The sequence below is a fragment of the Gambusia affinis genome, linkage group LG13, assembly GCF_019740435.1.
Source record: "Gambusia affinis linkage group LG13, SWU_Gaff_1.0, whole genome shotgun sequence".
Lineage (NCBI taxonomy): Eukaryota > Metazoa > Chordata > Actinopteri > Cyprinodontiformes > Poeciliidae > Gambusia > Gambusia affinis.
This window is the reverse complement of record NC_057880.1, coordinates 10,175,736-10,187,587: the sequence shown is the minus strand read 5'-3', so window position 1 is coordinate 10,187,587 and position 11,852 is coordinate 10,175,736. Positions and strand designations below refer to the sequence as shown.

Below are 11,852 nucleotides of genomic sequence, written 5' to 3'. Positions count from 1 at the left end.
AGCATTACACCAGCATTTTCAGGCATATGGCATGTAGACCCACTGATGAGCACACACATATGGTGCTGGTGGCTTCTGCTGCTTCACATGGAAGGAAGTCACTGTGCTTGCCTTTGATCGGGCTCCAAATCATAGAGCAGAGCACACAAAGTACAATCTAAAAATATAGATTGAGGTTGCATTGCACAGTGTGGAAAAATAAACCAATTTCCAGTTTCCTTCAGCTTTATTAAAATGGGATATAGTTTAAGAACACCCTAACAAGAGCTCCCACAGCACTGCAGCAGCACTTCTCCATCATTTCAACCCGAGTTTCACATTGGAGGTTTGCTGGTGGTGAGTTGGTACGGTGTCTTCACTGGTCAAGAAAATCGCAGATATTTGAGTTTCAGAAAGGTGGTGGTCGAGTCAGCTTCTAAGTTCTTTATGGATCTCTGAGATCCTGTGCCATCCTCTAAGCCAAAATGCAAGTATTAAATCATTCACTCTCTATGGTAGAATGAACAAAAGTACTTTGCTTCCTTTGGAAAAGGCGTACAGAGATATAACATACAAGGACATTAGTGCAGAAATAATAAAATCCAAAATGACCAACATTCCAACTCATCTGCTATGTTCATTACAAACCTTTAAAGCAGCTGTTTTGTATCTCGCCCTTGTAAACCTACTGCAGTACAGTAGGCTGATATAAAGAAGCCCGTGAGCAGCAACACGCAGGGTGTGATCGCGCAAGGCCAAGTATTACTGTTTCCAACAGACCGTGTAATTGTTTATTCTTCTGCTGCCATTTTCTGTGTGAAATGGGGAGAGCTTCTCTTTCTTCCGCTGCACAGTCATCACAGTCAGACTGACCCTTGTTTCAGCTAACAAATTAACTGCACATTCATTACAGCAAGTCGGTAATCAGAGGGACGCTGTTTCATATTGGCAATGTTTGGATGTTGTCAGGAAAAAGGCTGATTATGTTATAGCTGATTTCTTTTAACTTGGTTTATTCAGGATGCTTTTTAAAAAAAAAAAAAAAGAAAATAATACTTTGTATAAAATAAGTATTTATTATTATTATTATTGTTTTATTTTTTTTATTTTCACTGGTTTTATAGTAAAAGTGAAATATATGTCACTCTGTCAGAGTCCTGAAAAATCAACAATGGTTGTAGAAAGTGACTATTATTATTATTATTATTATTATTATTATTATTATTATTATTATTATTATTATTATTATTAGTTGGATTAATTAATTATTAATTAGTTTCAATCTAACTCATGACACCCATTTCTGCTTTATAGATCATGTCAGTTACATCTTGTATATGTTATGTGGGTTTAGTTTGGTGCCAAAGCACCATTCAATTATCTAATAAGTCCTCTTGCAGTCAGTCAACCATTCCACCCTTGCAGACCACTTCAATCCATGGAGTAGACACTGCCTTTCTGTGTGTGTGTGTGCGTGTGTGGGGGTGTGCGTGCGTGTGTGTGTGTGTGCGTGTGCGTGCGTGTGTGCGTGTGTGTGTGTGTGTGTCTTCAGCTGCAAATCTCTTTCTGCCCCTCTGTGGGGAAACCAAGCAAGGACATTTTGATCTTGTTATGAAGGGCGCTGCTTGGTTGTGTGACACATATTTAGGTAGGTTATTGGTGGCTAACTGGGTTAAAGCGCTCGTCTAATGGCATATTTTTTCTTATCCGGAGGGGAGACATTACAGTGATTGTGATGATGGAGTTGTGCAACACGGGGGATACTGAGAGGAGTTTAAGTAAAAAGGGTCAGTGATTTGAATGGATTGTCCGTGTAACATAATAAATGAGTTAAAAGCAACACAAAATATTTTTCCTTCATATCTAACCTTCCTGTGTCACTCTTGAGTCTAAAAGCAACCTTGCTCACAACACACACTGATGGATTCTTCTTGAGTATTTTATCACAATTTGCTCTGCGATTTTCTGTTTTACATCTTGGTTGGATTTCTAAAATTAGAGATTGTTCAACTCTGTTGCCAGAGCTATCAGTTTTACCTTTACCAGAGTCCCTCCTGGTACGTTTACCTTTAAGGCAAGGGCGAATGAGTTACAGGGATCTATTTCTAGTTCCATTTCTGTTAATTTATCTGTGTGTGTATAGTAAGTGTATCACATCCTCATTCCCTTTGTTTTTTTGGACTACAGTTGTTGAACACTAGAGGGCAGCAGAGCACCAAGAATTTGTTTCAACTCTCTCAACCAAACATGAGATTCCATTTCCATCAGTTCAGAAACAGTTTCTGGACGTTTTAAGCTCATAAAACTTGACCAGCTGTTAAAATGATCCTCTCTCTTATGTATAACCAGGCATTTGAGAACTGTGTTTGTGCATCTGGAGAAAAATCAAATTGAACCTTAAACAAAAACATTTATTCTCCAGCACTGTCACAAAAACATACAAGTGACTCCTGAAAGCTTTTCCACAAATTAAACATAGTAGTGTGTTTTTACTAACCAAACATTTCCAAGAGTACGCTGTCAGTACTAATATTCATCATTTATTTGTTACCTTTAAAGTGAGTCGAGAAGCTCAAACCCGGACAGATGGATTTGCATTGCCTGTTCTTGCTGGTGTGTGGGGTTACACTGTTTGTGTGCATACAGGGGTTTAAAAAGGTCACTGACGGCGATGCTGCTGTTTGGTGTTGCACCCGTAGGAGTCGAAGCAGCTGGAGACAGACACACGACATACAATGATCACCGCAGACAATGGACTGAGTCAAACAAAGTGGCATCAGGGACACCCGGACTCACATGAAGCGTTGATTGCCGACTGACCTTTGGGTTCAAGAGTGTGAAGTTGAATTTCTGACCTATCAGTGATCGTTATAAACACCCTGATTATTGCATGACGGCAATTTGATGTCTGAACTAATTTCTTTACTGTAACTATTGAACAGCTCCAAACTTTTATCAGCCCTTCTCTTGATATTTTATGGTATTGATTTTCAGAAGTGTTTAGTAGATTGTATTATTGTTTTTATGTTATTGTTGATGTATGTAACGGGTCTCTTGTAAATGAGACGATGAGTCTCATGAGATTTTTCTGTATAATAACGACTCAATAATAATCTAGATATGCAACGCTTTAAATAGATCATTACCAGTTTTTAAAAAGTTTTTTTAAACCAAACTAAAGCCTTTGGGGGAACTACAGTAAAAAAAAAAAAAAACACTTGGAACTGTATCTATTCTTAGTAAATAAGCATGTCTAAACATCACTGCCGATTACGTTCTTTCAAAATGTAGCAATTGAAAAACAGCTGCAGTTCTTCACAACTAAATTAAAATGACAATGTCTTGACAAATGCAAATCTAACTTATTTCTGTAGATGTGGTCGTTTTATCCCGTCTTTGTGTGTGGCCTTGTGCCCAAAGAAAAGTGGAAAACATCCAATTCTCTTCCACTGCTTGAGTCTGCTGTCCTCCTGCCAACTTTGCTCCATAGTAGTAGTCTTTTTATTTTCTCTCTCATTGCCGGCGAAAGGCTGGTGTCTGGAATCTAGGCCACCTTGGCAGTGACTTTTACTACAACTGTTGGATCAGAGTCGGGGGGCTGATGGTGTTAATTGAGGGGTTTTTTTTTCTTTCTTTCAGCTTATTTGTTGAGAGGCTTTAAAATAGATAGAAAAGAACTTATCTTCACATTATTTGAAGAGACATTCCCAAAATTCTTTCAATTTCAATTCCTAGATTATCTTTTTTTGTACTCATGATTTGTTTTTGTTTCCAAATGATTACTAGATAGCCTACTTCTTCCACCTCCCTGCTCCCACCCATCTCCATCCCTCTTCCTGCCTCCTTATCCATCCATCCCGTCCTCCCCAGAGCCATCCCATTGGCCCTCGCCTAGCAACCGCATGATAATTTGGTATAATGTGACACCCCCTCTGATGCATGATAGTAGACAGGGGTTGTAAGTCAACATACGTCCCCCCCTTTTATAGCCGGTGGCTTGTGCTCGTGTTTGAAAGGGAAGACAAATGAACTAGGGAGGCTGAATACATTTGAGGGAGAGAAAAGGGGATTTCACGCTCACAGCGTTACATGACTGGTGTCCGGCGGCTCAACCTGTCATCTCGCTCCCTGGAGGGCTGTTTTCGTCCCTCTTTACCCCTAAGCATCTGATTGTCTCTTTTCTTATTCCCAGCTTCTCTCCGCATGGCTCCAGTTTAGTCCATATGTACATGTGGAGCCACGAACAAAAAAAATAATGATAAAAAAAAAAGACAGATTTAGCGCAGTGTGGGCAGGCAGGAAGCGAGGCAGCCTTTCTACATCCAGAGGACCCAAGCATCCGTAGGTACTTCTGACACGCAGGCAGGCAGGGGAAGGAACACAAAGATGGCTGCTCCGTCTGTCTCCACGCTGCTGTGTCTGACGTGAGCACGGCGGCTGTGAAGGACATTGTGATCGAGACATTTTTTCATTCCTAGTGTTTCTTTTCTTTCTCCCCTCCATCTATATTTTTATTGCTTCTTTGTGGGGTAGATTATTTTCCTGTACATTCCTTGTTTTTAGATGTTGCTACTTTTCAACAACAACAAAAAAAAAATGATTTAGCAAACCAAAAGCTCCCTGGATCCTGTTTGACCTTTTTTACTGATCTCGGATGAGGTGACCACTTTGAGACTGTAGAGAAACACAGCACAGAGGACTCAGAATAAGCTGGGAATAAGATTGCTACTTTTTAAATGATTCATTTATTCATCTCACAGAATTATTTATGACATCATGACGAGTTTGTTCATTTACTGGATTGGCTTTTGAGTCGCTCTTTGATTCATTGAGTTTTTGGGACATTAATAATAAGCATGTGAGCAAAGACTTAGACACACTCTCAAAGGCAAAGTGTGTCTGTTTATAATCTGACGGATTTCTTCTGTCATTGTTCCCCTGTTGTAGTTTCTCCACGAGTCCATTTATGTGACGCTTTCTTTATGCTTACATATATACATACGTATGCAGAAAAACAGCACAGATTATGTTTGTGTTCATTGTGGCATCTATTAGTGGGTGGGATGTTTCAAATGAACCCGTTGTCCTCACACAGATTTTGGAGCAAAATTTTTGAGTGAGTCTGGTAAATGCAAAATTGAGGTACTGGCTGTTTTGGACATTAGCCATTAAGTGCTTTGCAGCATTTCTCGTTCTCTTCCAGATCTTTTCAGGTCTGAGATGATGAGATCTGCTGCGGTACGTTCTGTACCTACTATATGTCATTTCAAACTCACATGGACCTACATTCACATGTGCACTTGGGGATCCTTTTCCTGGAACGAACAGAATTTTCTGACATGCTTGTTATCCCTCTACATTTCCACAGCATTTAGCAAAAGAAGAAGAAGAAGAAAAATCAACCCTGATAAAAGGCCATTCTTTCCATTAACTTTAACTGATATAGTTTTTTAAAACATCAAGTGCTATTTTCAGCGCTCTGTAGGGAAAATGGGGAAGTATTAGAGTAAGCTCTGTGGATCCATAACAGCTTTTTAAATGACAAGGTTCTGCTCATGATCCTGCTTTGTCTGGTTTATGGGCCTTTTTGACATGTGTCTAAAGCTGTGGCTATCAAGTATCTGTAAGAATTACAAACTTCCTCTGAAGTTGAATGAATTTTAATATGGTATTACACCATCAGCATAGTGGATTTATTCTAAATTTATTACCAGATTCTTATTTCAAGTGTAACTGTTTCTGCTCTTGCGTTAGGACATCTGCACCGTCTCGATGCAGATGAGTGTTTGACTCGGTGTAAGTGATTAAGCGTCGTAGCTGTGACAATATCGTTGTTTATGTTTTTTACCACGGGAAACTGCAGCTTTTAGTTCTGCAGTGGAATAATGGGCATCCATCCACTTTGAGTCTCTGTCCATGTAGTACTCTGGTGTGATGGGAGAGGTTCTGCCTACTGACTAAACTTTTTACTGTTTTTAAACAAATCCTCTGTGGATCATAAAGACTATGACATTCTTAAATTCACTTTTACAGTCAAAGTTTGTTTGTTCTCTCTGTAAATCAATGGGTTCTTCTGGCTACTTCAGAGTCAGAAAAACAAAAGGCGTGCTTGTGAGGTTAAATTGTCTGACTAAACTGCTCTTAGATTAAGAGTGTGTAGGTGTGTGTGTGTGTGTGTGCGTGTGTGTGCGTGCGTGTGTGTGTGTGTGTGTACTGTTCTTGTCTGATTGAAATACAGGTGTGAGTGCCCATGTTGGTCATATTATGCTGGTATTATGCTTACATACATATGGGTATATAAAGAAGCACCAAGCAATGATCGACTGGAAGGTCAGTTTGTGAATGTCTGATTGTTTTCTCTATTCTTTTCATGCATCAAGACTAAGAACATCCAGTATTTACAGACTACAAACACAATCACCAGCAGCCCTTCCTGTAATAGATTCATTAAAAATTAGATAAGTTTAAATGTGACTAGTCTCCAAATTCCTTCATTTTCTGTTGAATCAAAGCTATGGTCTTTAACAAAGAACCTGCAGCACGTTCTTTCTTTTGTGCGAGTGTGTGTGTGTGTGTGTGTGAGAGAGAGAGAAAAGTGGAAGTGCACACAACCAGAATCTAGAGAAATGTGTTTGGGTATCAGCCAGGAAAAGCTGGATCAGTGCATTTCTAGTAACATTTCTTATTTTGAATATTTGAATGTTTCAGACAGACTCCAGATGGCTTTCTTAATACATTTGAATGCATGCTAGCTGATTCTGTGTTTGCAGACAGGCTTGTTGCTTGCTGTGTGTGTGGAGTAGGGGTGCAGGGGGGTGGAAATTATGTGCATTCAGTCTTTTTCACCCGTGTCCTTGGCGTATTTCTTCCCCCATCCCGTTACTTGGTCACCTCCACCTTGTAATCTGTGGGGATCGTAACACACACACTACTGTTGCTCCCCCACCTTCTTCCCACTCCGAGAAGCAATGCCTTTGGTTCATTCATACACTTACTACCACTCACATGTTACTGTTTGTTCTCTCTTTCGTACGTTCTTCCCTCTCGGACTCTGGACAAACACACTTATTGCTAGCCTGGCTGAAGGAAAAAGCTGCAATAATGTCAATTTCAAAGAATGGTGTCGAAAGGGAGCGTTGTTACCGTGGAAACCACTCCCCTTGCACCCCTCCCTCCTCCCACCGTCTTTCTCCTCCCATCCACCTCTGTGCTGGTGATGCTCGCGTCTCTTCTCTCTCCACCCGGTTTGTCCTCACCTCTCCTGGACATGCTCCTCTCACACTGCCAGCGGAGGATACACGAGGAGGAAGAGGAGGAAGAGGAGACGAGGAGAAGCAGCTGCCTCTTCTCTCCCATCACTCCATCACTTTGAAAAGAGCAGAGCAACAACCAAAAGAAGAGAGGACACACAGGATTTACTTTCATACTTGGAAAAATAAATAAATAAAAATAATAACAATAATAACCCCTACTCTTCCCCATTCTCCTTTTCAAGGAGGGCATTTTTCTTCCCTTTCCCCCCCTTTCCTTTTCTACCCCGATTTTTTCCTCTGAGATCCCGGTTTTGTTTTTGCCACCAGCAAGCCCCTGAACTTCTCTGGGATTTCAGGTGAGGTGCGCGTGTGCAGTGTGTGGTGCTTTTCCCGTCTTTTTTCACTACCTATCATGGCTCACGCGGCCTCCCAGCTGAAGAAGAATCGGGGGGAAGTGGATGTGAATGCAATAGAGGACGAGAAGGAGAAGCGGAGGAAGAGCAGGAGAGCGTCGTCCCGGGAACAAAAGAGAAAGGTAACAGGCGAGGGCTGGGGCCGCCTGGTCGGGCTGGCTGGCTGCTGGTGGCTTCATCTGCTCTGCTCTCTCTGTGTTGCTGGAGCGTAGCTGCGTGTACGTATGTGTGTGTGCGTGTGGGTGCTCATTAAGCTCCATCGGAGAGGTTTGGAGGACTCACGTGTGTTCATTCATGGATGTGCTCTTGTAAGTGCATTTTTTGCTGCTGGCTGGCTAATTATGTGTACTACATGTGTTACAATAACTCTTTCGTAAGAGCAGGTGCATTAAATGTTGCTGCATAACTCAATGTCAAAACTATTGGAGGTGCAGTGATCAGGGGTTTTTTTTTCTTTCCCCTAGCTTATGCCGATTTCTGGTTTTCTTTGCAATCTGACCAGTGGATTCCGATTTTGACCTTTCTGACGTTTTCTTCTTAAACCCACGTCCTTTGATAGAGAAAAGAATTTGTCATGTTTTTTTTTAAACATAAGAAAAAAAACCCTGCAGAAATCTACATGCTTTTGGGTGATGCAGGTGACGGACTGAAGATTGTAGAAATTTTTGCTTTCAGTAAATGTGATTAATCAGGAAAAAAAATCTGGTCCTTTCAGTATTTGATCTGCCGATCATCAATCAGAGTAAATCAAGGAGAAATTTTGATAAACAAAGTTTTGACTCTAACAAAAAGATGAAGACTATCCACATTTCTATCATCTAAAATTAAACTCAAAGTGCATCAACCCACGTGCCGCTGGTTCACACATGTAGAATCTAAAATTTGTGGAAACATTGACCAATTTCAGTTTTCTAACCAACTGATGAATTTCTAAAATCTTACCACCTATCCACACGCGATAACTTCACTACCACTGCCCCCAGATCAGTTGAACACTCAGGCTTTTGTTTCCTTGCCGTCCTCTAGCTCTCTCATCATTCACCGTCATTTTCTGTTTTTGCTGAGGTACACTTTACTGTTCACTCTGCTCTCTAAAGAACGTGCGTTTGCATGTTCGCTGAATGGACGGCCGAAACACGAGACGTGAATGACTGCTGCTTTTATGATTTCTGTTTGGTTTCAGTCAGTTTCATTGTGGAGTCTCTTGTGCACGTGTGTGCGCTTGGATGCAGAGACAGCCATGTATAATGCATACTCGACTGATTTATTGATGACGAAGCTTTTTCGTATGATGGGAACCGAAATGCACGTGTACCTCGGTGGTCATCCGCCTCTCTTACATGTCGGCTCTCGACTTTGGGCAAAGCGCAAAACTTCTCCCGAAACAAAGAGACGGTCGACGCGATTACAGTAAATATTAAGCGTTGAACTTCTAAAAGCACAAATATATGTGCCTCAGCTGCCCTGTGACTATTTCTGAAAGCATTTGCTGCATTCCCCATATTGATAGTGGCACATTTGACCGTGAGGGATCAATCCAATAACAGTGTACTTTGTACTCATGGGTGCCTGGTTTTGAATTATGCTGCTGGCAATGTTATTTGACCTTCCCATATGCAAGGAGTGAGCCGTCATTGACAAATCTTTCAGAAACGGGAAAAGATTGCGAAGAGGCTTGAGGAAAGTAGTGGCTTTCTTTGGGACGCAAACATTAAAACACGATCCACCTGCGAGAACTTGCTCGCTGTTCACATGTCTGAGGTGAAGATCAGCATTTCAGGTGGTTGTCTTACTGTAGGGTCATGTTTCATAGACGAGAATGACAGAGATGGAGAGGAGAGGCGAGGAGTCGGTCTTATTGATTAGATGCATACCATCTACCACAGTCATCAGTTCTTGTTGTATATAATGTATATTTTCCTGTTTTTACTTTTTCAGGTTCCAAACTTGTAGCTCAGCTCTGATGTTCTGCTTGATTCCATTCCTTTACATGGTTCCTGTTTGTGAGCTTTAATACCAGTAGTGATTCAGTTTGAGCCGTGCTATCTACAAGAGACAAAACATCCTCCTGCTGTGAGATTCTTTTCTGTTTTTGCGCCGTACTTTGGAGTACACTGACAGTAACTTGAGTTTTTCACTAATTTCAGTTTACTCTTTGCATGCCCTTGCTTCTAAACTCATTACCCCCGGCCTTCCAGCTCTCCTTTTGTCTTAGAGTCCTGACTGACTAAGTATCGTCAGTGGACGCGGACGCTAAGCAGAAACGAGACACGCATAAAACTTATTACATTCCAGCCAATAAAATGCAAATTGTGACTAATAACTTAATTTGAGATTAATGATTAAGTTTAAATACAAACTTAGCGAGTTTTACAAATGATGAATAAATTATTTAAAAAATGACATTATGATTACATTTCTTCTGTTATGCAACTTGATATTGCTGCAGAGTGATATTGCCGCGCGGCTGCACACTTGTACAACAAACTGCTTTGAGTCACAGCTTTCCACGGCTCCTACAGTCTCTATATTTAGACGTCAGAACAGGTAGAAAACTTTGCATGGAGAACACTTGTAAATGTAGAGCTGCATTAGTCACCATCAGGCTGATTACTGCATGCAGAATGTCATAAAGTCAAACTAAGTTTTGGCAGAATCTTATTTCATTTCAGTTGTACGCTTTGAGGCATGTGCACATTTGTCGGCACATGCAGTAAAGATATGTGAACAATCGCCTATAATATATTTTTTCTTTCATAAGATTTAGGTGTTGAGTAAGAGATTGCCTATTGAAGATGCCCGATGACAGTAAGCTTTGGAGATTTTTTTACCTTCCATATGATCCTCATGGCATCAAAAATAAATACCAGCCCTCTTCTTTCAGTCTGGTGGTTAATGGCTAACGGTATTTCAACAGATTTTGGCACCAAGGAAACTTAAAGTCATGGATTCCTACTTGGACAGTCCTAGAAACAGACTGAAAGAAACTGACTCAAATTAAATGCAATTAAAGACTACTTTACCATCCAGCAACTGTAGCTGTACGGTAGAGTTGTCGCCTTGCGATCAGAAGGTTGTAGGTTTGATTACAGCTTCCTCCTGCCACATTCGATGTGCCTCTGGGCAAGGCACTTAACCCCAAATTGCCTACCGATCTGCGTATTGGTGTATAAATGTGATTGTGAGTGTGAATGGTTGAATGTGACTCTAGCGTAAAGCGCTTTGAATGGTCAAAATGACTGGAAAAGCGCTATATAAGTTCGGTCCATTTACATTTATTTTTCTACTTGTAAGATTGAGTTATTGGAAGAAAAAGTTGAAGTTATGTCAACTTTTTTACTCAAATTTGTCCATGACTAGTAAAGTGTGTGGTAGCAGTGTGACTTTTATCGGTGTAAAAGGTTGAATGAATGACAAAAATGAATTTAAAGGTTTTTGCATGGCTCACTTTAAACATTTCTCACTAACCAGCCAGTTTGCTCTGATTGATCACCAGATTGGCGATATATGGTGGAGTGCAGATTATCTTTTGTATATCTTCTTTTTGATTGTGGACTAAATTCATTATGTAAAGTACCACTTTGTGTAATAAAGTTAAACTGAGCTTTTAGCTTTATGTTTGTAGCCTTACTACTATCAAATGTTTTCAACAAAGACAGTGTTTGCTGTTAGAAATGCCCCCAAAATAAAACTGTAATACTGCGTATTTCTGCTGTCCTACATTCATAGATGCACCTATCCAAATTTTCAGGTCAGGCTGTGACATTGTGTTGCACTGAAACATACTGTACTGTCGGCCTTCCTGTTATCTGAACGGGAAATCCCTATCCCTTCGTTCCATGAATTCTCCAAAATGATTTAGCTTCAATGTCATTATTCCAAAGCCGGGGTCTCCCAGTGGATTCCCACAGACGCACTCAGACAAAGACAGAGCAGAGCATAATTTTCCTCCCGATGTGCCCCAGTTTTACAAGGTTTCCCAGAACTGAGAACGTGCTTTGGGACAGTACTAGTTATTTCTCTTATAAGGCTTAAAAACAGAGATGCTTCCAATCACCTTGAATTGTAAAACAGCGAGATAATGCTTTCAACCTCCTGACAACTTTAAGATGTCCCTCTCAACTTCTGCTCCAAAAGCATAAGTTGTGAATATTGCTATTATTTATTATTACTATTATCACCTTTGTAAAAAAGTCTATCTCATCAG

At 40.6% G+C, this 11,852-nt stretch overlaps 1 protein-coding gene across 1 annotated transcript in view; it reads left to right on the top strand.

Annotated features, from left to right (window-relative positions):
* The first annotated feature begins 7,218 nt into the window (after positions 1-7,218).
* Positions 7,219-11,852, top strand: part of LOC122842130 (ankyrin-3-like) — a 90,229-nt gene continuing 85,595 nt past the window's right edge. Inside the window, exon 1 of the mRNA XM_044135728.1 lies at positions 7,219-7,767. Coding sequence (XP_043991663.1) covers positions 7,645-7,767 — 123 coding nt within the window. The 5' untranslated portion in view covers positions 7,219-7,644. The remainder of the gene's footprint in view (positions 7,768-11,852) is intronic.